Source organism: Gastrolobium bilobum, unplaced genomic scaffold, assembly GCF_033153095.1.
Source record: "Gastrolobium bilobum isolate Gb01-03AN ecotype WA unplaced genomic scaffold, APGP_CSIRO_Gbil_v1 utg36856, whole genome shotgun sequence".
In the NCBI taxonomy this organism is placed as follows: Eukaryota; Viridiplantae; Streptophyta; class Magnoliopsida; order Fabales; family Fabaceae; genus Gastrolobium; species Gastrolobium bilobum.
The window spans coordinates 81,282-106,642 of record NW_026896491.1 but is presented as its reverse complement, the minus strand read 5'-3'; the positions used below and the strand labels follow the sequence as shown (position 1 = coordinate 106,642).

The 25,361-nt window shown below is 32.7% G+C and overlaps 3 protein-coding genes across 4 annotated transcripts; 2 read left to right on the top strand and 1 right to left on the bottom strand.

Annotated features, from left to right (window-relative positions):
* The first annotated feature begins 3,214 nt into the window (after positions 1 to 3,214).
* LOC133300018 (mediator of RNA polymerase II transcription subunit 10b-like) lies at positions 3,215 to 9,002 on the top strand. Of its 2 annotated transcripts, XM_061499506.1 has the most exons (7): positions 3,215 to 3,350; positions 4,632 to 4,856; positions 4,950 to 5,030; positions 5,129 to 5,231; positions 5,348 to 5,437; positions 8,313 to 8,421; positions 8,581 to 9,002. In XM_061499506.1, exons 2-6 carry the CDS (start codon positions 4,642 to 4,644, stop codon positions 8,382 to 8,384), a joined length of 561 nt encoding a protein of 186 aa, XP_061355490.1. In that variant the 5' UTR covers positions 3,215 to 3,350; positions 4,632 to 4,641; the 3' UTR covers positions 8,385 to 8,421; positions 8,581 to 9,002. The 2 variants fall into 2 exon arrangements, with proteins under 2 accessions (XP_061355490.1, XP_061355489.1); XM_061499505.1 differs by having other exon boundaries at positions 8,313 to 9,002.
* Positions 9,003 to 14,312: 5,310 nt separating this feature from the next.
* On the top strand, positions 14,313 to 19,743 carry LOC133300014 (bystin). The gene is made up of 11 exons (XM_061499500.1): positions 14,313 to 14,705; positions 14,805 to 14,943; positions 15,046 to 15,094; positions 15,205 to 15,532; positions 16,351 to 16,430; positions 16,976 to 17,023; positions 17,410 to 17,556; positions 17,835 to 17,907; positions 18,036 to 18,111; positions 18,722 to 18,812; positions 19,481 to 19,743. Exons 1-10 carry the CDS (start codon positions 14,388 to 14,390, stop codon positions 18,799 to 18,801), a joined length of 1,338 nt encoding a protein of 445 aa, XP_061355484.1. The 5' UTR covers positions 14,313 to 14,387; the 3' UTR covers positions 18,802 to 18,812; positions 19,481 to 19,743.
* Positions 19,744 to 21,277: 1,534 nt separating this feature from the next.
* On the bottom strand, positions 21,278 to 22,545 carry LOC133300016 (non-specific lipid transfer protein GPI-anchored 6-like). Its single transcript, XM_061499503.1, has 3 exons — positions 22,089 to 22,545; positions 21,822 to 21,908; positions 21,278 to 21,710 (listed from the first exon to the last, which is right to left on the bottom strand). Exons 1-3 carry the CDS (start codon positions 22,426 to 22,428, stop codon positions 21,562 to 21,564), a joined length of 576 nt encoding a protein of 191 aa, XP_061355487.1. The 5' UTR covers positions 22,429 to 22,545; the 3' UTR covers positions 21,278 to 21,561.
* Between the last annotated feature and the right edge of the window lie 2,816 nt (positions 22,546 to 25,361).

Sequence of the window (25,361 nt, the reverse complement as noted above, 5' to 3'; positions counted from 1 at the left end):
ATTCATGAACCACCAGGTCATTCTCGAACAAGTATCCGAATGGGAGGTCGACAGCAGCGGGGTCTTCCTCTTGTGGCCTTGACGAAGACGGACGGTCTTGTCGTAGCTTCTGTCGTCTCTCATTTCCAGTGCTAGACGATCTTCTACGGCCAGCCATGGGAACAACTGTACCTACAATGCAAGTGGAAACAAAAATCAATGAACAATAACAATATTAAAAAATTTAAAATTCACTATAAAAAACAAAACCTAATCCTAAAATAAAACAGAAAACAGAAACCCTAACCCTAAAACAGAAACCCTAACCCTAACCCTAACCCTAGCACATCACAAAAACCCATTCCTTGCCCTAACACTACAACCCAAACAAAACAGCAACATAAACCCTAACCCTAACCCTATCATAACCCTAACCCAAAGCCTAAGGCACCACATCAACCCTAACCCTAACCCTCACCCTCACAACAAACTTAGCACCCTATCCCTAACCTAAATCCACAAAACCGCAAACAGAAATCAAATGCATGGAGAAAAAAAAAAACTAAACTTAAAACCAAATGCAAGTCAGAATACGTTACCTAAATGTCGATTTCGCAAGTGTGAACCAAGGAAGCTTCAATCGCACCTTCAAGGGTTGAGATTCGGACTTGGTTGGAGAAAGGGGACAGAATGGAGCGATTTAGTCGATTAGGGTTTGAAATTAACCCCCTTTGCGAAATGGGGGTTTTTTAAAAAACCTGATCTGCGACATTTAGTCGACTAAATAATGTGCTTAGTCGACTAAAAGTGCAACGAATGTAGTCGATTAAGTTGAGTTTTTAGTCAACTAAAATTCGCGTTTCATGATTTCTGAGTTTAGCCCATTTAGTCGATTAAAAGTGCAACTTAATCGACTAAATGGGGGCAGGATGGTGGATAGTTCTGGGGGAGGGGCAAATTGGTTATTAATTATTTAATTAGGGGCAAAAGGGTCAAAAAACCGGAATTTTATGATTAAATTTACTAGTGTGTGTTTGGTTGATTATTAAATATTAGTGGGAAAATGAGGTTACTTTACGAAAATAATCCCACTATATCACTTCATCCAACTCCGTATCTTCTCACATTGTACAATCAGACAACGTCATTTTGGTCATCTCATTCGCTTTTGCTTTTCACATCCTCAGGCTAAAAAGTATTTCACATATTCAATGGGCAAAAGGTTGCCGTTGCCGTACCTAACTTTGCATACAAAACCAAAGAACAGGGAGCATTTTTATACAGGAAACTTGCCTTTTTTTTTATATACCTAACATGCCATACGACTTTTTTCAAATTTACAATCCGTTTAACAAACGCCTCCTAAATTTCTTGTTATTAAACCAATTCTAACGGCTTCCACCTCATTTATCTTTGGTGCTATTGGAATCACTCGTCCCACTGTTTTTTTCCCGTGATATGGTACACGTTCCTTGAGAAAATGATCAAACTAATGGAAATTTTTTTTTGAAAAAAATATTTCTCAAATAATGCAATTTTCAAAGATAATACCGAAGGCAAGCCCATTTATCGCTTCCACAAAGGCTGAACAAGAAGAAAAGTGAGACCCAATTTGACTAGAGGTGTTCAAATATTTAATTTGGTTTGGGATCTCATATTCTAAACAAATTGTTCTTTTCTGGTTCATAAATTTTAAAAGCCAACCAAATCATGGAAATTCATATAACCCATCAAACCAAATCATATGCAACAGCTTAAAGCAACACAATTATATAATTTTATTTTAACCCAAAATCGTGGTACATAACAAAGCTTTTGGAGGAGGTACTATAGGTGCTTAAGTATAGCCGAGAGAGGAGAACGTAAAAGGGTATAGGGATCATGATTTTGTCAGAATAACAACTCATAAAATATAGAAATATAAAATATCTCTTTAGTGGGTGAAGAGAGGTTTATACAAATGAGAAATATTTCCCAGTGATATGAGAAAATAGTCATAACATTTTGTCCATTAGCTCCTGTGTGTAACTTTGTAAGGAATTGCTCCACCAATGTGTAAGAATGATGAGCTATGCAAAGGAACGAGGGATGCTCGATAATGATATTTATGTACTTATCATGGAAATAAGTCTTTATATGTCTACCCTTATATATTGAGCTGTAAATGTCGATCTAGAGCAAATAGTTAATTGCATTTGAATCTAATGTAATTTAATTAGAACTTAGTGCAACATACTATGATGTAAAAGGGTGTTAGAGGAAACGAATATCAATTGCCTAAAAATCACCACGCTTCCACTGCATATAAATTGCTTATATATTTGCTTTGTACCTACCATAGATATATATATATACTGTTTCTTGAGAGTGAGTTGACCAGACTCAGTATTAATAATTCAAAATATTGTATTTTATATGACAAAATTTCAAGCAACATATGATTTAAGATTCCAAATATGTTGACCAAACTCTTATCACGTAGAATAAAATCTTCAAAGTTTTCAAGATCAGTTGCACAAAATTCCAAACGAAATTTTATCATGAATTTTAGGTTTTATATGCAAATTTAAAATTATTTTAATAATTAAAAATTGGGTCTTATAGTCATATATGCATAACTTTGGTACCAAATAAAGAAGATTGGTCAAACCCAAGAGCAGGAATGAGAAAATGCTAGTGCATGGAGGATTAGTATAACTTTAGATATGTGAAAAGCTATTATTTAATAATTTTGAATGTTTGTTAAAAATTATATTATGATTCACTGATTGAGAAAATTATATTAGGTTTTACTTTTTTTTTTTATTAATTTCATTGCATTTCTTTGTTATTTTTTTATGGGAAATGTTATACTTATAACTACAACCATATCTTAACTGTTGATTTTCGTCAATCAACGGTTATTACTTTCACAAATCAAACTTTTTAATTAATATTTAATTCATAACGAATGATAACCGTTGATTGATGAAAATCAATTGTTAAGATATGATTGTAAACAAAAATAATTTGTAAGTATAACCTTTCATTTTTTGTATTTACTCTTGTAATTTTAAAAATTTAAAATATGATTTTTTAAAATCTTATAAACCGATATTATCTTTTCAAATCTCTTAAAATCCTTTAAAAGCCAGTCAAATCTTGATGGTAAGAAAAGTCTTTTAATTTTTTTTTTTTAAATCACTCTAATTCTATATAATCTTTTAAAATCTATAAATTTTTTTATCTCAAATAAAATCTTTTAAAATCCTACTAGAATACACTTCCTTTCCTTCCAAATTTCATATCTCTCTTTCTCCCTCTCTTCCATTAACATCGCGACTCACAGTCTCCGGCGTTCATCGAGTCTTCAAGTAAGCGAGAATCCAAAGGTATCAGGAGAATTTTTGTTTGGGTTAAAAGGACTTATGTTCTTTGTGTTTCCCCGTGTCAATTTGAATTTCGGGGGCTAAATCTATTCATCACTTCAGCAGCTATATCTATGTAAATTGATGGTCTCTGTATCTAAAATGAGGATTTACTTGTTTCTCTGGTTTATTTTGAATTCGTCTGTACCGGACTCTTATGTGAACCCATTTTGCCTATGAACTGATTGGAACATGTCTTATCTACAGACTAGGGTTTTGATTTATTGGAAAGTTTTATGCCTGACGATTTTAGATTAGGTTCAAGATTAATGCATGATATTTAACATTCCTGGAACGTTTTCCTTTAGTTTTTGTAGTTGTTGTCTTTTTTCTCCCTTTAAATGAACATGTCTTCTGGCGGACTTTTGTGAATTGTTCAAGTAGTTGCACGATCTTTCTTTTTTCTTTTTTCTTTTTTCTTCTTTGTTGTTCTGGCGTTTGTTTTCCATTGATTTTCCTAATTATAGAAAGGTCTCCATGACCTTCCAAAAAGGAAAAAAGATAGATGAATTTGAGAGTATAAAAGAAAATATAAAGAGAGAAAAAAAAAGGGAAGGAAAAACATTGATAAAAGGAGAGAAGAATGAAGACATATGGGTGTGTTAGAATGCTAGAGGGGTTAAAGGTGTGTTTGGATAAGTTTTTTTTTTTAACAAGTGCTTTTATGGTATAGCTTTTTTTAGAGTTTTTTTTTCTTTCCCAAAAGCTACTCTTTTCAGCTTCTAAGAAAAGCACTAAAACTGCATTTTTGTGGGGTTTTTGTTTTATTTTTGAAAAATTTATCTAATTATGATAAAAATTTAAAACATGTTTTCTAATGAAAAAACACTTTTTTCTTAAAAAAAGGCTCAAACAAACAGGTCCTGAGTTTCCATTCTTCATCCTTCCCTGCAGAAAATTTGACTCTCGGACTTAATCTGGCTCACATGCCGCTCAAAGAAAACGAATTTTCTAGTATTTTTCCTTTCTCCAATAAATTTGGTTATAATTCTAATTTTTATTCTTTTGACGCTATCATTGTGGCTCCCTCCAGAGTGTTCATGACAATACCTATAACCAATGTTCTTATACATGTGCTAAAAGAATCTCATGCATGATATTTAAATTTGTACAACAGCTCCATATAATTTGCATTTAAGGAAAGCGTAGGTCATCTCCAGGCTACCTAGCATTGCTCTTAGCCTGTGCTATTGTTAGTTTTTTGCATTTTGGATTGAACATTTTCAATAAATTTTCTGTTTATAGAAAAATACAAATGGATTCATCACAAAGTGCAGCTGCGGGGGGAAATGGGATATTGATCTCTCAAACTAATGACACAGCAGCTTCTGCAGCAGGAGCTGATGATTCTATGCAGAAGCTGAACCAGGTCAGCAACTCCATTCAGAAAACCTTGGGCCTTATCCATCAGCTTTACCTTACAGTGTCTACCTTCAATGCTGCCTTTCAAATGCCTCTCCTCCAACGCATGTATCTCTCTCCAATCCTTTTCCTGTAATACATTTTTTTTCTTTGATTTTTTTCCATGCTCAAAATTGATCATATTTTACTTTAATTTTCCAGCAATGGTCTTGTTGTGGAGCTTGACAACATGGTTAAATTGGCAGAGAAGTGCAACATTCAGGTTCCTATGGAGGTTGTGAAGTGAGTCTTCTTTGTGCTTCTATAGTTTTTTGATAACCTAGTATAAGGTTTTTTATTTTTTTCATTGGAACTTAATTGTTGATTTGTTGCTGGTTTAGTTTAATTGATGATGGGAAGAATCCAGATGAATTTACCAGAGATGTTATAAACAGCTGTATAGCAAAGAATCAGATCACTAAAGGAAAAACTGATGCTTTGAAGGTTGATTCTAATTCTTTATTTTATTAGCTATGGGTGCTTTTTTTGTTTTTATTTTATGTCTTCCCATTTATTTCATTTGCTTCTTTAGTCCAACTTAGCATTTATGTTTGTGGTAGAATTTGCGCAAGCATCATTTGGAGGAATTGGAGCAGAACTTCCCTGATGAGGTTGAAACTTTTAGAGAAAGTCGTGCTGCTTCTGCTGCTGTAAGTATTTCTTATCTGATCCTTTACTTCAGTGTAGAAAATAACTTTAGAAAGACCTTCGTCGTTGGTTTGTTCTAAGTTTATCACTAATACCTTGTTAAGATGAATATGTCTGCTATGCTTAGAGTAAGGAAGAAAAAGAGGGGGAGGGGGAAGAGGGGGGGTTGAAGTATGTCACTGCTCTATGCCGTGACAGCATACTTTGCAATTTCAGGTTCTTCTTTCTCCAATTCCTCACTTATCACCTCTGCCATCCTCTTCCGCTTTGGTTCGCTGTACTGTATATTTCTCATCACAATTGAAGCACAAGTCTTTTTCCTTGTGCTTCTGTGTTTCTTACCATATCAACTTCTTTACTGATGATTGGGGAGCGCCATTCTTCCCTTTCATTCCTCTTCCATGGATGTGCTCTTCCTTCTTGCTTCGTATCAAACATTCATACTCCATTCATGCCAGCTTGATGCAATTTCTGGTTTTTTTTATGCCAGCATCCTCACATCCTTGACATTTCTTTCTGAAGTAGTCCCTTAAATGCTCCTATTAATGTCTTTTGAGGCAAAATCTTCACCTTATTCACTAACTTCTCAACTTCCCCTTCTAAGAATATCAGAACTTCTGATACAATGATAGCTTTCTGGAACCAGTTTGTGTGATTCTTGAGAGTGGCTCATAATAATGCTCATATGCATTAAGCCAAACCATGTCAACAACTCATGCTCACAGGTTTCCTAGGAGAACTCCACACCTTTGTTTTGGTATGTACTTTGTAGCCATTGGTTGTCTCCATCTTCAAAGTGGAAAGAGAAGCCAGAGGTACCTTGAGGCACAGGTTTGTGTTGAAAGATCTATTCATCCTGGATAGGATAAAACCCCTCCTATCAGTAAAAAGGGAGTAAATTGTATATTAATTGAATGGAAACAACAATTATAGAATTTGCAGAAAATGAAAGAGCCGAAGCTCCCAGCTATGTAGGCCACTCCACTAGCCCTTCTACCCCTGTAGAAATAAACGTAAATAATGCCTACCTTCTCAAGAACCCTTCAGTCTACTATAAAGCAATGGAATAACAAACAAGCACTAATTCTCTCACCTTAACTGCCAATGCAATGCACCCATGCAACATACACACAACCAACTATTACACGTCACTAATTCTCTCTCCCTTATTCCTACCCTTCCTCTGATAAACTAAAATTGGGCCAGTCCACTTCTGTTTGGCCTGTGAGTCTGCATTAGGTACTGGTCCTGTTGCTGCTGCTGCTGTAATCCTATCAATCCCACTTAGCCACTTAGCCACTTAGTTGGCTTGTTTCCACCATTACAAAAGAAATCCATCTTGATGTGCTGAGGTGGTACATTTAAATTGACTTTATTAACCTTTCCACCATGGTTGTCCAAAACACGCTCCCACTTGTAGAATCACGTGATTTTACATGTTTCTCCAGCTTCAGTGATTCTGATTACAACTCTTAAAACACATTTTACTGGGATCTGTGGTGAATTGCGTGCAAAATCATTATAGGATCTGCATTTCTAGCGAGTCACCTGAACCCTGTGTGTAGATGGTTGTTTTATCTGGTGGCTGAAAAAAAAATCCTGTCTATCCCAAAACTTTCACCCTCCCATACTTGAACAACGTATTTTTACTGCATTCTTCTACCCAAACTGAAACCTAATCTCACCCATCAAAAATATTAGAACTAACCCTTTGAAGTTTTGCACCATTATTGATGTGCCTGTGTGAAATTGTGTATGGCCTTAAGCTGGACTGTGCAACTTTCCTAGGTTGTGTGATAGAAGCTGACTGAGAGTTGTACAACTTCGACCAGCCAACCTGGGCTATGGAGTCCTAGGTTAGATTTATGATTTTGAGAACCTTGTTTTCTGTGTTCTTCTGTCCTCAACCTTCATCAGTGGAATGATTGATGGCTTGGGCGATAGCCATCTCAGCAACCTCACTGCCTTCAAAGCTTTACGTACGTATTGAAGTCTCTCTCTGGCTCTGAAGATGCTCCGGCATCACCAGGTTTCTCTGTGGCTCCGCATATGCTCCTGCATCACCGTGAGTTCTGATATAGAACTAGAAATGGGAGTTGGTATTTTTGTATTTTAACTATACCACTCTTCTTTCCTTAACTGATGCTGGAGGCAAACAAGCAATATCAATCCAGGGAGAAGAAAACTACTGATATGACGCTAGGAACTGAAAAAGAAAGAAAATACAGAAAAAGAATAGTACCACTCACCACTTGGAGAGCGTTTGTGAACCTCCCACACTACGGCGCTCAATTTCTTCTTGCCTTTTGATAGGAACCCACCCCAATTTAAGGTGTACTGTAGGCAGCAATATAGGAGAACCTTGGATCACATGAGGGTGCATCAAGGGTAACCAACTGCTGACTCAGCAAAAGGGAGAAAACGTGAGAGCTGGAGGTAGTTAGGGGTGGAGAGGGAAATTCATACTATAAGAACAGATAATCTGTTGAAGGGAGAAATATCCTGGGTTAGTTTGAAATTGAGACACTTTGGTTAAGTGGCTTGAAGGTGAGAGCTGCATTCTCCACTTAGTATACATTATTTCTGAATGCTTTCTATTCCGACGAGGAACCACTTGTTATGCATTTAGATAACTCTTATTAGGAACCACTTACTAGCGCGTCCCACTCCACATCACATGGTTAATTTGGTACTGTATTGTAGATGGCAACTTGGCAAGGGTCTATTTTGTTACTAAAATTTGCAAAGGGCTTAGCAGGGAAAAGAAGAAACTCAGAGACTAAATTGAATCCTTGAGCGTATTACAAGAATTGTGATTTTTTCTTATGATTTTTTCTTCTGGTCAACGTAAATCTTTGCCTTCATGCATCTATGCAGGAGTTGAAACGTCTGCAACAGGCACAAAGTGTGCTACCAAATGGAGACGTGAGGGTTAAAGCAGAGCATTGAGTGATATATTTCTTATGCCTTTGCTTGTCTACAAATGGTACTCTCTCTGTGCGCGTGCGCGTGCGGTTTAGCACTGGCTCCTTCTTGCTGCATCTTGGTCATATGTTGTGAATTTGATGGCTCTTATATTTTTGCTTACTTTTTATTAATTGAATACCTTTTTGTGACTATCCTTTTGTGTGTGTATTACAACCAGCTTGAAGTGGAATTTTCTCAGTCGGTAAGCTTTGTCCTTTTGAAGGAGGGCTTGTGTGAGACTTCTGGCCGAAGGCAGCGCTACTCGCTACTCACACTCTAGCTCTGTGTGAAAATTACCGTCAACGTAATGTGATTCCTCGTTGGTTGTTCCAACGAAAACAAAGTATCTGAATTCTTATTACTCCAATGTGCTCCTTGGTATATTCTATAACATTAGTAACTTACCAAAAAAAAAAAAAAAGTCAATCCCATTCCAACATAAATGTTATGTTCTGATTTTGTAATTAGATATATTTGTGGAGATTTTTTTAGAACTTAATTGGGGAGTCTATTTCTTCAAATTGACCGAACCAAAGCTTTGTATCAATCAGAGGGTGACATATTGACAAACCAAATTGAGTTGGGCGTCGAAACTCATTCTGGAGCAACATTTTTGTTGGATTGTTGTTTATGAGATTTAACTTTTAAGAATCCAATCATTATTCTAATCCCTGATGCCGAAAATGCATAGAATAAATAGGGTAAGCATAAAATTAAGATATTAAGGAATCAACCTTTATCTAAAGGGTTTTATTAATCTCTTTTTACGTAAGATAGATATTTTGTGTTGTAGAGAGAAATTAGGTGGGTTCTACTATTACAAGAAAAAAGAAAAAAGAAAAAAAAGTGAGGTGTGGAAATTGAAGTGAGAGAAAATGAGATAAGCTACCTCATGTAAAAGGAGACTAATATTTTCCTTATCTAAATTAGTTGAATTCCATTGTTAATAAAGTAAAGAGAATTGAATTTGAATAAAATAAGTCACAACAAAGAAATATTTAGGAATATCGATATTCTAGCCATTTTTATTATTAATAAATATTTGTCTATTATTTTCTATTTTGTCTTTAGTATAAGGGTTTTATAAGAGTTATGTTGTAGGAAAGATAATTGTGTTATGTTATAGAGATTCGTTTTGCGTGTCGTAATTTTTTTTTTCAAAACATGCGGGTCCTACAAAATGTTGTGTGTGTAGGAAATTTTTTGTGATTATGTTAAATGATAGATGTAAACCCCTCAGTATAATTCTTAGATTGATTGATTTTATTTATTTTCAAGTGAACACATTCATCTTAAGTTGTACAGTTTATCCAAATATAGTGAATTTAACCAATTAGTGCTTGAAATAGTTAATTTTCATGGGTACTCATCTCCTACTTTACTACTTAAATAACCCTGCATGTGCTGAAATGGCAATAATCTCTTTGTATTGAACAAAAATCTCGTAGTTAACAAGGTTGTCAAATAGCTCATCAAATAATGCTGGGATGGTAAGCGAATTAGGAATCTTTGGTCTGGTTCGTGAAGGTCTGAGTTTACATGTCTAAAATAATAAAATTGGTTGTTGGAATCAGACTTGAATTTATATATGAGCTCGTTTAATAAAAATGTCTCAGGCTCCAATTCAAAAGTCTGGTCTTAGAGCCTCTCAGGCTGGCTTGCTTAGTATACTGACTTTTATTTTTATTTTATATTTTTTATACTCCTCTAAACATTCCCAAGGTTATTATATGAATATTGACATTGGATATTAATCATACGAAAGGAACAATTTTTGGACAATAATTTCCTTGCAGCCATAGATTCCCAATCTTTGACAACATTCAAATTGATTGGAGGTATACAATTTTTATTTATTTTGTTTAACGTCTTTTGTTACCATTCCAGCTATGCAATTATACCAAAACAACATCATACAGACATTCACATAAAACAAAACTAAAATCATACAAAATATAAAGGATCATGGGAAAATTTAAATAAATCAGTAACCATTGTTCACAACAACCTTGTGAGCCGTATACAATAAATCGGCGCACAATAAAATTGCACAAAACATAAATAAAAACATTTGGAAAACATAGTTATAAGCCATTTTCAAAAATTCTTCACGAATTGTCCAGATATCCTTTCCGCATCAAAACTGTTTCAAAAGAAAAAGTATTGGTCTAGTTAGTATACTGTATAACAACACGAATTTTTTTTTTGAAACAAAAATCTGATTACTTAACTCCTTCTCCAATTTAATCTTCTTAAGAGGACGCACAGATGAATCATTAGATTTATCCTCAATGGATTCCGCAAGATTAACAGTAGGAGTCAACAAAGAATTAGAAATATCAGCATTACCGGTACTCTCATAGGTCTGACTCTCAACATCCTAGCGAGAAATTAAAATTACATGGATTTAAAAATAAGTTTGATATCATAACTGTTGGTGAACGGTGATATTAATAACAACTTTAATACATACCGCAACTTTTCCTGTGGCAGGCGATAAAATATCACTGTCGAAAGCATGATCGAAGTTTGCTTCGTCCTGTATTTATTTGTCAAGATACAATCAATATGACAAATACTGCACATATGTAACAATATAAAAAACACAGGATGACAAATTATTATAAAAAACAAAATACATTCGGATTAACCGAAGACTTAAGGAAGGAGGTGACAATGGCTTCGTTGCTACAAACTCTTGAAACTTGGTATCTTGGCTCATTCTGTGATTCCAAATTGTTTTTTTTTAATGTTTACCTTAAATAACATTGACCTCTCATAAAGAACATCAAGTTCCACTGGATAATGTTCCATATCAGCACCATACATTAAGAAGTGATTTAAATTTAATCGTATGAACAAATTAATAAGGAGCAAAAAACACAAATCAAGTCAAACGTCAAACAATAAGATTCAAACCCGCTTGAAATGCTGCTCACGCAATTCCGCAACGCTCATTCCCAACAGAGCAGCACAATCTCTATCAAACAACAGGAAAGATGCAGAATCTGTGTTATAAACGACTCTTACTTGAACACTGAACCTGTGGCAATAAAACGTCATACATAAATGACTCACAACTTTATATTGATACATATATATAAATACATAAAACAGACAAAACAACTTACTTTGGATAATAATCATCCCAATGTTTTTGGCAGTTTTTACAATACCATTTTTTCAAAATCTTCACACACTGAGTATGGACATTTCTTACATGATTTATACCACCAATTGTATCTACTTTCAATCGATTTTATGGTTCCATACGTAATGCATGTTGTGACCTCGCTGCAATTCTTAATATCACTTATACATTTTCATTCTGTGTCTTTTAGAAAATAATTTTCAAAAGAAAATGACGATTGGCTGGACAACTGACTCAACTTCATATTACTGTCTATCAGATCAGACGAAAGCCTGAACATAAAATTATAGAGAAAAAATGTCAATTCATATAATAATAATAATCGGTACAACAGCTCGAATAACACAGACAAATCACAGAAGGATGTCCTAAACTACATCAGCTCGAATAGCAAATCACACCTTTTTTTGAAGTCCACAACAGTTGGCACACTGGGGTAAAAAAAAAAAATCTTTGTTGTATATTTGGTTTTTGTTATTCCAATTTTACCTTTACAAAAAAAAACACAAAAGAATTAAAAGAGGAAGATGCACATGTAGAATAACAGTTTAAAAAAAAAACCTTTGAAACACTTTATCTTTGCAAGCTAGACTACTATCACATTCTGGGGAGACTGATTATTAGCCAAGAAATTTTGCACTTCGTCCACAAAATGTTCCCGTAAAGTACACTCCAATTTGTGCCCCCTATTTCGAAGAGGTTGCATGAAGTAATCCGATATTAAAAGATTACACATAACAAAATACGAATATTCAACAATTAATGATGGTGGGTCATTAATCATCCACTTTGATTTTCATTTTTCTATAAAAAGTCATTATTATGAATTTTCTTTAATTTTTTTAATATTAATGCAAGTGTGAACACACAGCTGAAACTGAATCAGAGCGTGACACATCATCATTTGTTAGGGATGCAAGTGTGAACACAAAGGGGTTTCTTTGGTTCTCTTTAAGTATATAATAGATTACAACTGGTAAGTGTTTTAAAACTTGGATTAGTTATTAACTCGATCGAGGTATTGGATTACTGAGTCATTGGTTCAACCAGATTTACTGTTCACATACTAAAAAAGGGAAAAAGTTTAGCAATGTCTTTGTGGTTTACTCCAGAATCATCTATGTCTATGTGATTTTTTTTATCACGTATATCCCTGTGGTTTGCAAAAGGGTATTTTTTTTATCATATATGCCCATGTGATTTTTTATTTTTTACAAACTACAGGGGCATATGTGATAAACAAAAAACCACAGGGGCATTAGTGAACTTTTCCCTTAAAAATAATATAAACATATTACTTAAATTAAAAATTCACATAAAAAAACTATCAATGAGCTTCAAAAAATAAATTGGTTCTTAATGATATCAAATATTATATACTTCTAGGCTCCTAGTTCTAGACCATATCCTAACATTGGATTAAAATTGCAATGTAAGCTAAATTATGATAAGAAATGGTAGGCATAAAATATACACCAAGAAGAAAGTGTCCACCGTTGGAAAGAGACCATCAATGTTTATCTCCACTTAACTTATTGAGATCATTATAAGATGCAACTAAATTATATAAATGAACTGTATTAATCGAAAATACCTTCTTATTTTCATCTTACTTTTTAATCATATTTACCACAAAATATGAGCATGATTTAATTTAAGAGTTTTCAACAACCACAAAACAAAAAAAAGATTTACCAATACCCATAAAAAAAAGAGGGTCAATCGGTCTAAATCAAGTTAACTGCTGAACTGGTTCAAATGACCGCTCGAATCAAAAAACCCACCAAGTCATCAAGATCCGGATCGACCCGACTCGTCGGAGTCGAGTTTTAAAACATTGATTACGTAGATAAAATTTCTTTATAAGCTTCAACAATATCTAAAGAATCGAGTTAATTCAGAAATCCCCCCGTGTGAATTATGCAAAGATTGGAGGAGAATTTTGACCTGTCCATAGAGTATAAGTATTTTTCAATTTGATTTTCTTAAAATATTTCGTGATATCTATTAATTTTCCTTTTCCAATCACAAAATCCTATTGGCCCTCAACCAAAATCTTTAATTTAAAGTAAGATTTTCATTCATACAATTGGAGACGAATTTTTCTCGATCAGCTATTTGCCAAATACAGATTAATTTACTTTCTTAAGATTATTTTTTTATTAAAAATATAAAAAAGGTTTGTTTTTTCTGCTATCAATGTAGATAAGTTATCTATATTGAGTCCAAAACGATGTCGTTTTGAGGCGAAAATAAAGGTATTTTTGTAGGGTTTGCTTTTTCTGCAGTTACTGCAGATAAGTTATCTGCAATAAGCTCAATACGACGTCGTTTTGGGACAGAAATCATGGTATTTTTATAATTTTAATTTATTTCAGGATTATATTAATTTTTATATTTTAATACTAAAACAACGTCATTTTGATAATAAATGCAGATAACTTATCTGCAGAAACTCCTGAAACATTTTTCTCATTTTTATAATCATAATTTATTTCAGGGTTATAATGGTCTTTTTTATTATAATTTTTTAATTTTTCAACTTAAAACGATGTTATTTTGAGAGTGAATATAAATAACTTATCTACATTCACTACAGAAACGTTAGGGCTATAAAAAAAATATATTAGTATAATCTTTTTTAATGTCAGAATTCTATGATTTAATTATTTACTCAACCTTTTAATTCGGTTAACCTCCAATTGAGGTTATAAATATAAATATCATTATTAACATATAGTCAGGGTTTTTCGGAAAAGAAAGAAGCAAGAGATAGGGTTCTAGCGGCTGGGGAGGGAGAGAGAGAGAGAGAGAGAGGAAGAAGAGTTTGATCAATGGGGAAGAAGAGAAAAGAGAGGATTCAGAATCCGGAACCGTTCCTTCTAGATGCCACCGAGTTCGTGAAGTCGAGGAAGCGTTCCAAAGCTCCCAGGCAACACCAAAAGAAAGGAAAATTGATCGATGGAAGCATTAGCTCGAAGATCATGAAGGAAGCCTTGATTCAGCAGAAGGAGGAGGAGGCCGAGGAGAACCAGAATGCTAACAGTTCCTTCCAAGGAATCGAAGAGCCGACCAATTTCGAGGAAGGTGATGACGATATCGATGACTTTGCCGGATTCTCCGAAACTCAGAGTCATTTCAATGGACACGAAGTGAGTGAATTCTCTCTTCAATGCTTTTTTTTTTTTTTAATATTGAGTGAGCGAGCGAGTTTTTTTTTGTTATTCATCGTTTCATTCTTTGAAATTCAGGAGGAGATTAACGAGGATGACGAGAGATTAATTGAAGCATTCTTAGCGAAGGAGCAGGGTGGGCAGAAAACACTTGCAGACCTCATTGTTGAAAGAATAAAAGAAAAGGATGCTTCCGTTGATGCTTCCGTTGTTTCAGGTAATATTGAAATTCATTTTATTTTCTTATGTTTGTCATGTTTTGTTGTTTTAAGTTTTGATCTTCAGTCTTGTTATTTATGATATCTTCTATGTGCTGAAGATCGACCAGTACTTGAAGTGGGTAAACCAGTAATTGACTATTACAAAAGGTATATTTAATTTATCAATTCAAATTATTTTGATTAACATGTAGGTTAGATAATAAATTCGGGTTGTTATGTGTTATCATATGATGCAAGTGTCATCTTTAATGCTGCAGGGTTGGACTTTATCTTAGCAGATATGAAAGCGGTAAATTACCCAAGGCATTCAAACACATCACTTCCTTGCTACCTTGGGAGGAGGTTCTGAATGCAACTGAACCTCAGAACTGGTCACCAAATGCTATGTACCAAGCCACTAGATTTTTTGCGTCTAATTTTGGTGTCAGAAAGGCTGAACGTTTCTACAGGTTTGTCTTGCTTCCAAGAGTGAGAGAAGATATAAGAAAGAACAAACGACTGCATTTTGCTCTATATCAGTCACTGAAGAAGGCATTGTATAAACCCGCCGCATTCTTTGAGGGAATTCTACTTGCATTATGTGAGGTACTCAATAATTTTTAAATTTGTTTTAAATTTTTGAGTTCCTAATTCATCATTAGTGGGTGCTTTTTTAGGTTCTTTCTGTGACATTCTATTAATGCTTAAGTTAATTGAATAGACTCTTTTGTCTGTTTAATTTCATATTCTTTAAGCTTTTGGCTCATGTTAAATAATGTTTGATTTCATGTTTAACATTCTGCAATATTTAAAGGACTCATGAAATTGGGTTTTGAGAATTTTGTGTATCATTTATCCTTGAGAGTGACATGTGCCCTATGTTCTTTGTCATAATTTTCAGAAAAAAAGAGAGACAAAATCCAACAATGACCTTTTTTGGAAAAGATGGAATAACATAATGAACGGGAAATAAACTAGACAAGGCAATTTTTTACATCATTATGATGGATTGTGAATGACTTATCTGTTGTAGTACTTGACAGATAGAGTTCTACTGTGATTCTGACTTCTGAGTAATATTGCATCTTTAAATATTAGTTTGCACCCATCGTAGGGAATTGGATCCCCACCATTTTTTGTTGCCTTTTCTGTTAAGTTGCTTTAACAATTACTTTCAAATTGCTTTTGAAAGTTGGTAAATCACTTCCACCTCCTCTTATGTTTTGTAGAATGACAAACAGATTTCCATTTATTTTAGAAATTATAAGGTTTTCTCCGTTAATGATATCATAATTATTAATCGTCGAAGGAGAATATTACAATTTTATTTTAGTTTACATAAACCATATGGTTCTAAAAAAAACCTAAAATCCACTTGTTCATTCATTATCATTGTGGAGTTTGACGCTATTCTTCATCTACAGTCACGCACATGCACCTGCAGGGAAGCAGTCATTATTGGCAGCATTATAGAAAAGGTTTCTATTCCTCAACATTATTCAGGGTATGTAAACTTGGTCAATAATGACTTGAAATTATAAAAATTGGATGCATGATAAATGTTTGGTTTTATCATGTAGAGTTCGCTGGGATGTGTGCCATAGTAGTTGAGAGTTGGTTTCTCAGATTTTAGCTGAAGGGACTTAGCATTTAGTTTTGGAGAAAGGATACAGGGATGGGTTTCTTTAGTAAGCAGTGCAGATTTATTTGAATATATCTCCTTATTGCCATTAACCAGGAAAAATTGCTTTTCTTCTTTTTCATTTTCAATGTTTTAGTTGCGTGCTTGGATTTCCACACTTTTTCCTGCAGAAAAGAACTATTTTCTTGAACTACGTCATTTGTTTATATTCTATATTGCTGTGTTCTAATTTGGTGGTAAGTCTATCTGTTGGCATTTGTTGGTGCTTAAAGTTCAAGAGTTACTGTCAGATATGGGTAGTTAGTGCACTCTTGGTTCATGTTGCGTCTGAAATCAAAAGTTTGAATTACTTGAGTTTGAGTCATATCCAATATCTGATGGACCCAAACATCTGGATGTGTATGCAGTGCTGCGCTAGTGATGCTTGCTGAGATGGAATATTGTGGCTCCACAAGGTACTTAGTGTTGTAACCATTCCATGTTTGATGAGCATAATTTGTACAAAGCTTAGGTGAAAAAAAAAATAACAGTGAATAGGGTGTTAAACATTACTGTCAAATTGTGAATTGGAATTTGGAAGTTTTGAAAGGGGAATTCAAAGTTAAAATTTGCTAAAATTTATGTTGCAAATAATAAATCATAATCTAACCATTGTCTTATATATATATATAAGACCTGGTTAATTGTTATAAAAAATAGTAAGTGATGTACCAAGTCTTCTGTAATATGGGAGTGCCAAAGATATTTTCATTCAATCCGATATGTTTTGCTTGACTATCTTGATGAAACACATTTCCCCCCCTCAGAATGTGATAGAAACTAATTGTGATAATAATTGCAGCTACTTCATAAAGCTTCTTTTGGAGAAAAAGTATGCTTTGGACTATGATGCGGTTGATGCAGTTGTCGCTCATTTTATGAGATTTCATAATGAAACTAGGATAATGCCTGTTATATGGCACCAGTCACTTCTTGCATTTGTACAGGGGTCAGTGATTCACCATTTTCCTAATTCTTTGATATATGTGTCTTTCCTTGCTTGATTAATGTTTAATATACAGATTTATTTTTCAATGAGTTTGTGTTGTCTTGCACAATCTTAATGCCCAACAATCTTGTTCTAATTATTTTATGCTTCTATAGTGTGTAACCTGGTCTTGCTTATATATGTATCATGCTATCCTAAGCCGTCCAAAGTTGTAGCTATCATTGATTTCCCTGTAGGCATTTGAATTTTAAGCTGTTATCATTTGATATTTCTTTCAGATACAAAAATGAACTGCAGAAGGAAGATAAGGATAACTTAAGGTTTCTACTGGACAAGCAACATCATAAATTAGTGAGAGCACTGTCTTTGATGGGCTACTTTGCTTGTGCTTTAAATTTCTGGAGCACTGTCTTTGATGGGCTACTTTGCTTGTGCTTTAAATTTCTGGTTGTAATTGTTATTAATTTCTCTTACTGCAGGTTACACCTGAAATTATTAGAGAGCTTAACCACAGTCGCAATCGAGGTGAAAAGGAGGAGGAATTTATATCAATATATATCCTTTTCTTTTTATTTTCTTCATTACCCTACTTTTCTTTCCTAATATGGCTAGGTATCTGTAGTACACCTTATGTTTGAGGATCAGGGGAGACTTAAGGTAAAAAATCAGATTTGAATTTAAGCTTCTAAATGTTGAGATTGCAAGGAAAGAAGAATTCAGATTATATAAATAATTAATCCTGTGAAACGTCTTCTTTGAATTTCTTCTCAAAAAACTGTGAAAAGTCTTTGTTACTACATTAATAATGGGTATGAGGGCTCAACAAACCTAATCAACAAAACATTATTTTCCTTTAGTTTTTTATTTAAATTTATATAAGTAAAGATAAATTATCCAAAGTATGAAAATACATTTGCAATTCTAGGATATTATGGCAGGTGGACTGTCCTGTGTATTTGGTGGTGTTCCCATTATGGTGGCATGTCTTGTGTATTTGGTCGTTGTCTCTTTTGATTAAAGAGATCTGTATATTGAAGTTCAAGTGTTGATTTGAACTAAGATCTCGTTTTAATTGATCATATGTCTAACTCTAACTTACATGGAATTAGTTTGATTATGTCTGTCCGTTTTTGCGTTCCGTACTGTTTCCTTGACCACCCAATACCGTCTTCAGCATCTGTGATTATTAAGACTATTGAAGAAGATAGATTTGACATTCCAGGTGTGCCGATGGAGGAGGACTAATTTATTTTGTGGTATGGTTCTGATTTTGTCTTTAGATTGTGCTACTTTTAATTGTGGTCCATTTCTATCTTTGATCCTGTTAATATGTTACACATTCATCTTGTGTGGAAAAATCTGTGGTATCTTGTTAAGTTGACACTGATTGAAAATTGGATGACTGTTGATTGAATCTTGATGCCAAATCCAATGGTCAATGCTGTAAGGGGGGCCAAAATAAAAGGTATCATAGAAACCTCGTTCTTTTATTCACCAATGGGCGGCATAATTGGTTTTTTCATTACTGAATAAGATAATAGGCGGTGTGTAATTTTTTTCAATCAGCAGTGAACTCATGACTTGACTACTGATCCGAAGGTGATGATGGGAAGCAAGGAAGTTGAATGAATCAAACTGAATTTATTTTTTCTTACACATCCCATATCACTTGTTTGTATATGAAAAAAAAAAACGTTTATATCTAAGCAATCTAATTTGGCTGGAAGCTGAAGAACTGTTACTTACCATTTCGAATTTGATATTGTAATAGGTGGTTTTCTATTTTTTGTTGTCTGGCTCCTATTTTTATTTATTTTTTAAACCTTTTGGTGAATGGTGAATGGTGAATGGTGCTGGAGTTCTGTTTGATGTTCTATCGTTTTAACAGTTTTCCAAGTCCTGTAACGTTAGTTTTCTATTGCAGGTTTTTTATAGGGTTTCCCAAGGGGGGAAATGTTCGGGACATGCTCTTCATCTTCATGCTGAGTGTAGTTTCGCGGTGTTACTTAAGCAACATTCTTTTAGCACTTTTGAGGGTTTCAGATTTTTGTTATATAGTATATGATATTGGATTTTGTAGCAATTGCCACATGGTAGGGAGTTTTTGCTGTGAATTTATGGAATCTCAGTGGTATTTCCTTTTCTAAAGTTTTTTTTCCATCGGGGCAGTAAAATACAATTCTCTAATTTAAGGTGATTTTTATGCTGTTTATGGTTTTGACTTTTAATTTTTCTGTTCCATTTAATTTTATTTAAAGAAATTTGTTCTCTGAAAAAAAGTAAGACGTATGTATAAAATCAAATTAAAAGATAAAATAAAATAATGTCATTAAAAGTATATATAAATTTATGGTTTAACTGAAACTAATTTTTTGTTTGTTTTAGTCGACTAAAATTCGGATATTTATGTATGTGAGCGATTTGGATAAAGATTTATTATTAAGACATTCTTATATTATTGAAAAATATCTAGAATTGTGAAAATTTAATTGAAATTAACCAAATGTAATAAATCAAATTAAAATCTTAAGAAATAAGATTGCGTTTGAGTTTGGATCGTGTCATTGAGCCATATGTAATGAAATAAGAGAGTTTTTAATATTAAATAACGAGAAAAATCAATGGTATACCGTATATGTTAGCAGGAAATTTTATTAGAATTTTTAACTTGAATTTAATAAGACCATAATAAAATAAGTTAATGCTATTATCAAGATGAATACGAATCAAGATAAATAAAATTAATTAATCAAGTAGATAAAAAAAAAGACTACATAATGAAGGATAACGACAATAAAGTTAAGAGCTATAATTTAATAATAAGAAATAAAAAATAAAGTACAATAATAATATTTAATTATAAATTATTATTAAATTATGATATACCATATATCATACTTTAATAATAATTACCCAAAAAAAAGTATGATAAACTTCCACACCAAAAAAAAAAGTATGATAAACTTACCCAAAAAAAGAGAGTATGATAATTTGTTCCAGACTTCCAACAAAAAAAAGTATGATAATTTAATGATTCAAATGGAGTTATGACACTCGTACGCTTAAATTCAATTAAAATTTAGATACTTATATATTTGAATTATAAAAAGGGAAAAACTAATATTATGTTGTAGGAAAGTTCTTAGGTCATGTCATAGAGACAAGAGATTGTGGGGTCCACTATTTTTAAAATAAAAGAAAAATAAAAGAATTGATGGGCCCACTTTTATGTTTGTGTAGGAAGATTGCTTGTGTCATGTAAAAAGAGGAAAACATTACCCTTATAAAAATGAGTTGAGAAGCGTTAACATAAGCCAAAATTAATATATTCACTTAACAGTAAAATTCTCCCACATTTGAATAAGACAAATTCTTCAATAGAAGCGTCAATTTAGGAGGCGTTATCTCTTCTGGCTATGATTACGGATTGCGTGAGCATCCTAATTAAAAGATGTCTACATCCAACATCCAACCAATCACGCAGATACCAGATGTAAACATTGGACATATTTTATTTAAGTGGCAAGGAGAGATTCTTCATTAATTAGAGATCTTGATTTCCAATACTGTGTTAGGAGAATTGCCCCCAATCTGAATCAGACACACACTATATATATGAACCAAATTAAATCGTTTTTTTTTTAAATAAAATAAAAAATAAAAAATAAAAAATGGAGCACGACTTTTCGAGAACAAAGTTCTTTAAAGCATACAACCTTAATGTTTAAATAAGGGGGTCCCTTGAGTAATTCCATTAGTTGGGAAATTAATTACACATACCACATAGGATGGGCACACTGAGGAAATAAGTAAATGATAGACAGAGACAACACTATAAGTCTATATAACCTAGTAACCGACTTTACCAAAGACTAGATACATATATATCTTCTCTTCAAAAAACTCTTTTTGGGACAAATATTATAGGGAATTGAATTATCATCACACAGATACAACAACCACAATATGTCATATTCTTTGAATCTTGACCTCTCTGTCATGGGTTCAAACTAGGAAGAAGCAGAAGTAAGATATGAAAACAAATGGTAAAATCCCACAGAGCACCTCTGCCACCAGCCTCCTCTTTCCCCACCCACCACCGCTCTTGTCCTGAGTGCTTGTTCCCTTTCCAGCACCACTAGTGACATTACTAGCTGCAGTGAATTTTCAAATTACAAAGTTAACCAAATTCACAGATAGTACAAAAACAGAACAGATGATCATAAACAAAGTGAGATTCTTAATAATAACTAAAAAATACTTACCGACAGTGGAATTAACTTTTGCCAAGGACTTATCAAATCCTTCAAATACCTTAGCTTCTGGAGAGTTAGGTGCCAAATGCAAAAGATCTGAACACAATTAATATATACATATTAAAAATACAAATATAAAAAAATCATTCACAATATTACCGAGTTTCTTAATTATTGAAAAAATAAAAGTTAAATTACATAGCTTTAGTACAAGAGGAACAAAGGGTCGACATAGATTACAGATAGATAGATAGATAGATAGATAGATATACTCACCAACGCACTGAGTAATATTAGTGGGTGCGTGACAAGCAGCTGGTAAGTTAAGAGCGAGGGTAACGTTGATCTTGAGGCCAAGGTTGGGGTCGTCACGATCTTTGATGAGGATACAGAGACATTTTTTACTCTTGTCAACAACCTCTTTGAGGCCAGTGCAGCAATCTATGGTGGGGGCTTTGGCGTCACCACTGGCATAAGGAAGACAGGCAGCTAAACCAAGTAGTTTGTCACTACATTCTGCTTTGTCTTGGTTTAAATCTGAGCTTCCAAAACCAACCAAAAGGAGCACCAAGGTTGAGGAGAAGAGTGTTAGATACGTTTCCCTTTTGGAACCCATTTGGAGAAGATGCCAAAAGAAAAGCCACAAGAAAAAAGTTAGCAGTGATGGGATGGAACTTCTCTCTTTCGAATGCTTTACTCTCGCTTATGAGTTGTAACTTTATTAAGTGTATCTCTATCTACATTTGTTTGCACACCTTTTTTATTAGTTGTGAATTTATACTACTTTAATTCGATTCATGCAAAATACATGTGATCTGTTTTTTTTTTGCTTTTGTTAAAAAAGAAAAAAGAAAATGGTAGTAATAATTTACGTAGCATCGATACCAACACGGAACATGACATTTCGATACGTTAATTCTAAAAAATGTTAGATTTCGATACGTTAGGACACATTTTGATATTAACTAATATTTTTAATTTATATTGCGTATATTATATTTAATAATCAATAATTTAACAAAAAAATAAAGCTAAATTTATCATACCCATTAATTTTGTAAAGAAACATAATATATCACAAATATTTATATTAAATTTAATAAAATGGTAATAGTAATCCAACGAATCAAATAGTTATAACTAAAAATGCGACACAACCTTTAAACTTTTTTTAAGTTTCTACGACACACGTTGGAGTATCGGAGAATGTCAGATACAATACGTCGAATTTTTTGAAATGTCAGTGCTTCATGACAATAATAACTAAAATTCGATCTTTTTCTTTGCTTTAATATTTGAGAAAATTGTGTATCATTTTAAAGGATGTAAAGTTGTGTCATTGTAAGTGAAATAAATAGATAGATAAAGGAGGAGAGAGACTGAACAAAAAAATATAAAGGTGTGGGTCCCACCTCTTTGTGAGAGTGAAAGGATATAAGTTGTGTCATTTAAAAGGACAAACATTTTTTCTTTAATATTTTCATATTTTTTAAAGGGTATGATGTTTGTCATTTTAAATGATATAAGTTATGTCATTTTAGGAGAGAGATAAACACAAAAAAATAAAAATTATGGAAGAGAAAAAGTGGGTGGTTTTTTTTTAATTTAAAATTTTAATAATAATTTTTTTGTGTGTCAATCTCTCTCCTAAAATAACATAACTTTATATCTTTTAAAATAACAAACACTTTTCTCTCTTTAAAACGTGAGACGAGTCTCACAGTGACTTACACGTTGCAAAACAGAGATTATTGACAAAGGAATCCGAACCTATATAAACCATTCAAATTAAACCCTTCTATGTAAAAGCTAATCATTTATGTTAAAAAGTATTATTATAATGAAAAAATACAAGTGAAGATAAGTACAAATATTAACTTCCTTAAAAATTAGGAGGAGAATATTAATAAGGAGGCCACCTTAGACAAAAACTTTAATTTAAGTATTAAGTAGTTAAACTTAAATTTAATGATTTATTTTATTTTATTTTTTAAAATATACCCATCATAATTATCTTTTTAAGATGAGTCGCATGTGATATTATGAGATTAGTCCTGAAATTTAGTCACAATTAAAATTCTTGTCCTTTTCTAAAAATATATTTGATAAGAATTTAATTCAAGTTTTCTTTTCACCTACTAAGATTATGTTGCCAGCTGAGTTATACCAGGCTATGATTAAATTTTTAAAATAACGTTAGGAATGTGAGTTCCATGAAATTTTTTTGAAAGAAAAGTTATATTGTTTTTTTTTTTTTTGATAACAAGTTATATTGTTTTAAACAAAAAACTAATTTGACATTCAAAGAGTATCAAAGATCCCTTATAAGGAAAAGAAAAAAGAAAAAAAAAAAGCGCAGCATTAGAGAAGCGGAACCCAAATTAATTTACAATATTTCTTTCGAGTTTTACTGAAATGATCTGACTCTTATTAAGGGACCTGAATTATGATAATATTATTAATTTTTTCCCTAAGTTTTTTAAATGTCTATCTCACACATTTAATCGTCCAACTTGAACCTTATAATAATGAGCATTCCAAAATGGTAGAAATTTGAGTAAGATGAATGGTCCATATTGTTTTGCGTCTTTTCCAGGTTGACTGGGTTGACTGGGGGATGCTTTGTTGATGGCGACAACGTGCTTAATATTCAACAGCTGTTCACTTGTACAGATGTAAATTAGCTTGCAAAAGCAATCAATTAATATCACCATTTTAATCTGAAAAATTTGTTTGGTAGTTGATTTTAAGAGGAAAAAAAAAAAAAAAAGAGAATTTTAGTAAGTTCTTGCTTTGTTTGTGAGTTAAAAAAAAGAGAGGAAGAAATTGAGAATTTTTACTAAATTTACCAAAATTCTTCTTCTAAAAGTTAAAGTTCCTCCAATTTGAGAGGTTTGAGGGAAAAAATATTAAAAATTACTTATTTACCATTAGGATTAAAATATAAAAACTACATAAATGTGAATCATTTTTAAATGTGACATTATTAGAAAAGTCTCAGATACTGATAGAACTTATCGCCGAAAAATATTTCGTCAAAAATAATGATGAAATATATGTCAAAAAATTTCCGTCAAAACTAAAGAAAAAATTAGAGACGGAACCAGATTTTGCCATAATCACTCACATAAATTTTTTACAGATAAAAAATAAGTCAACATTATTGATAGAATCCAAATTTCAACGTTTGACAAAATACATTTCCATATAAATTTTTTGATCTAAAACAATTACGTCAAATTTTTTACGGAAAACATCTTCATCAAAATTTTCAACGAAAAATATTTCCATCAAAATTTGTAACTAAAAAAATTTTGGTAAAAAAATTTGACTGGAATTTTATTTTTGTCAAATTTTTTTATAGAATCTAAATTTTGTCAAAATATTTCACAAAAACACATATTCATCAAAAAATTTGACGAAAAATATTTCCAACAAAATTTTCAAACGAAACACATTTCCATCGAAATTTTTTTACGAAAAAAAATCAAAATTATTTACAGAATTTAAATTTCGTTGAAAGTTTTCATCAGAAACATTTTCATTAAA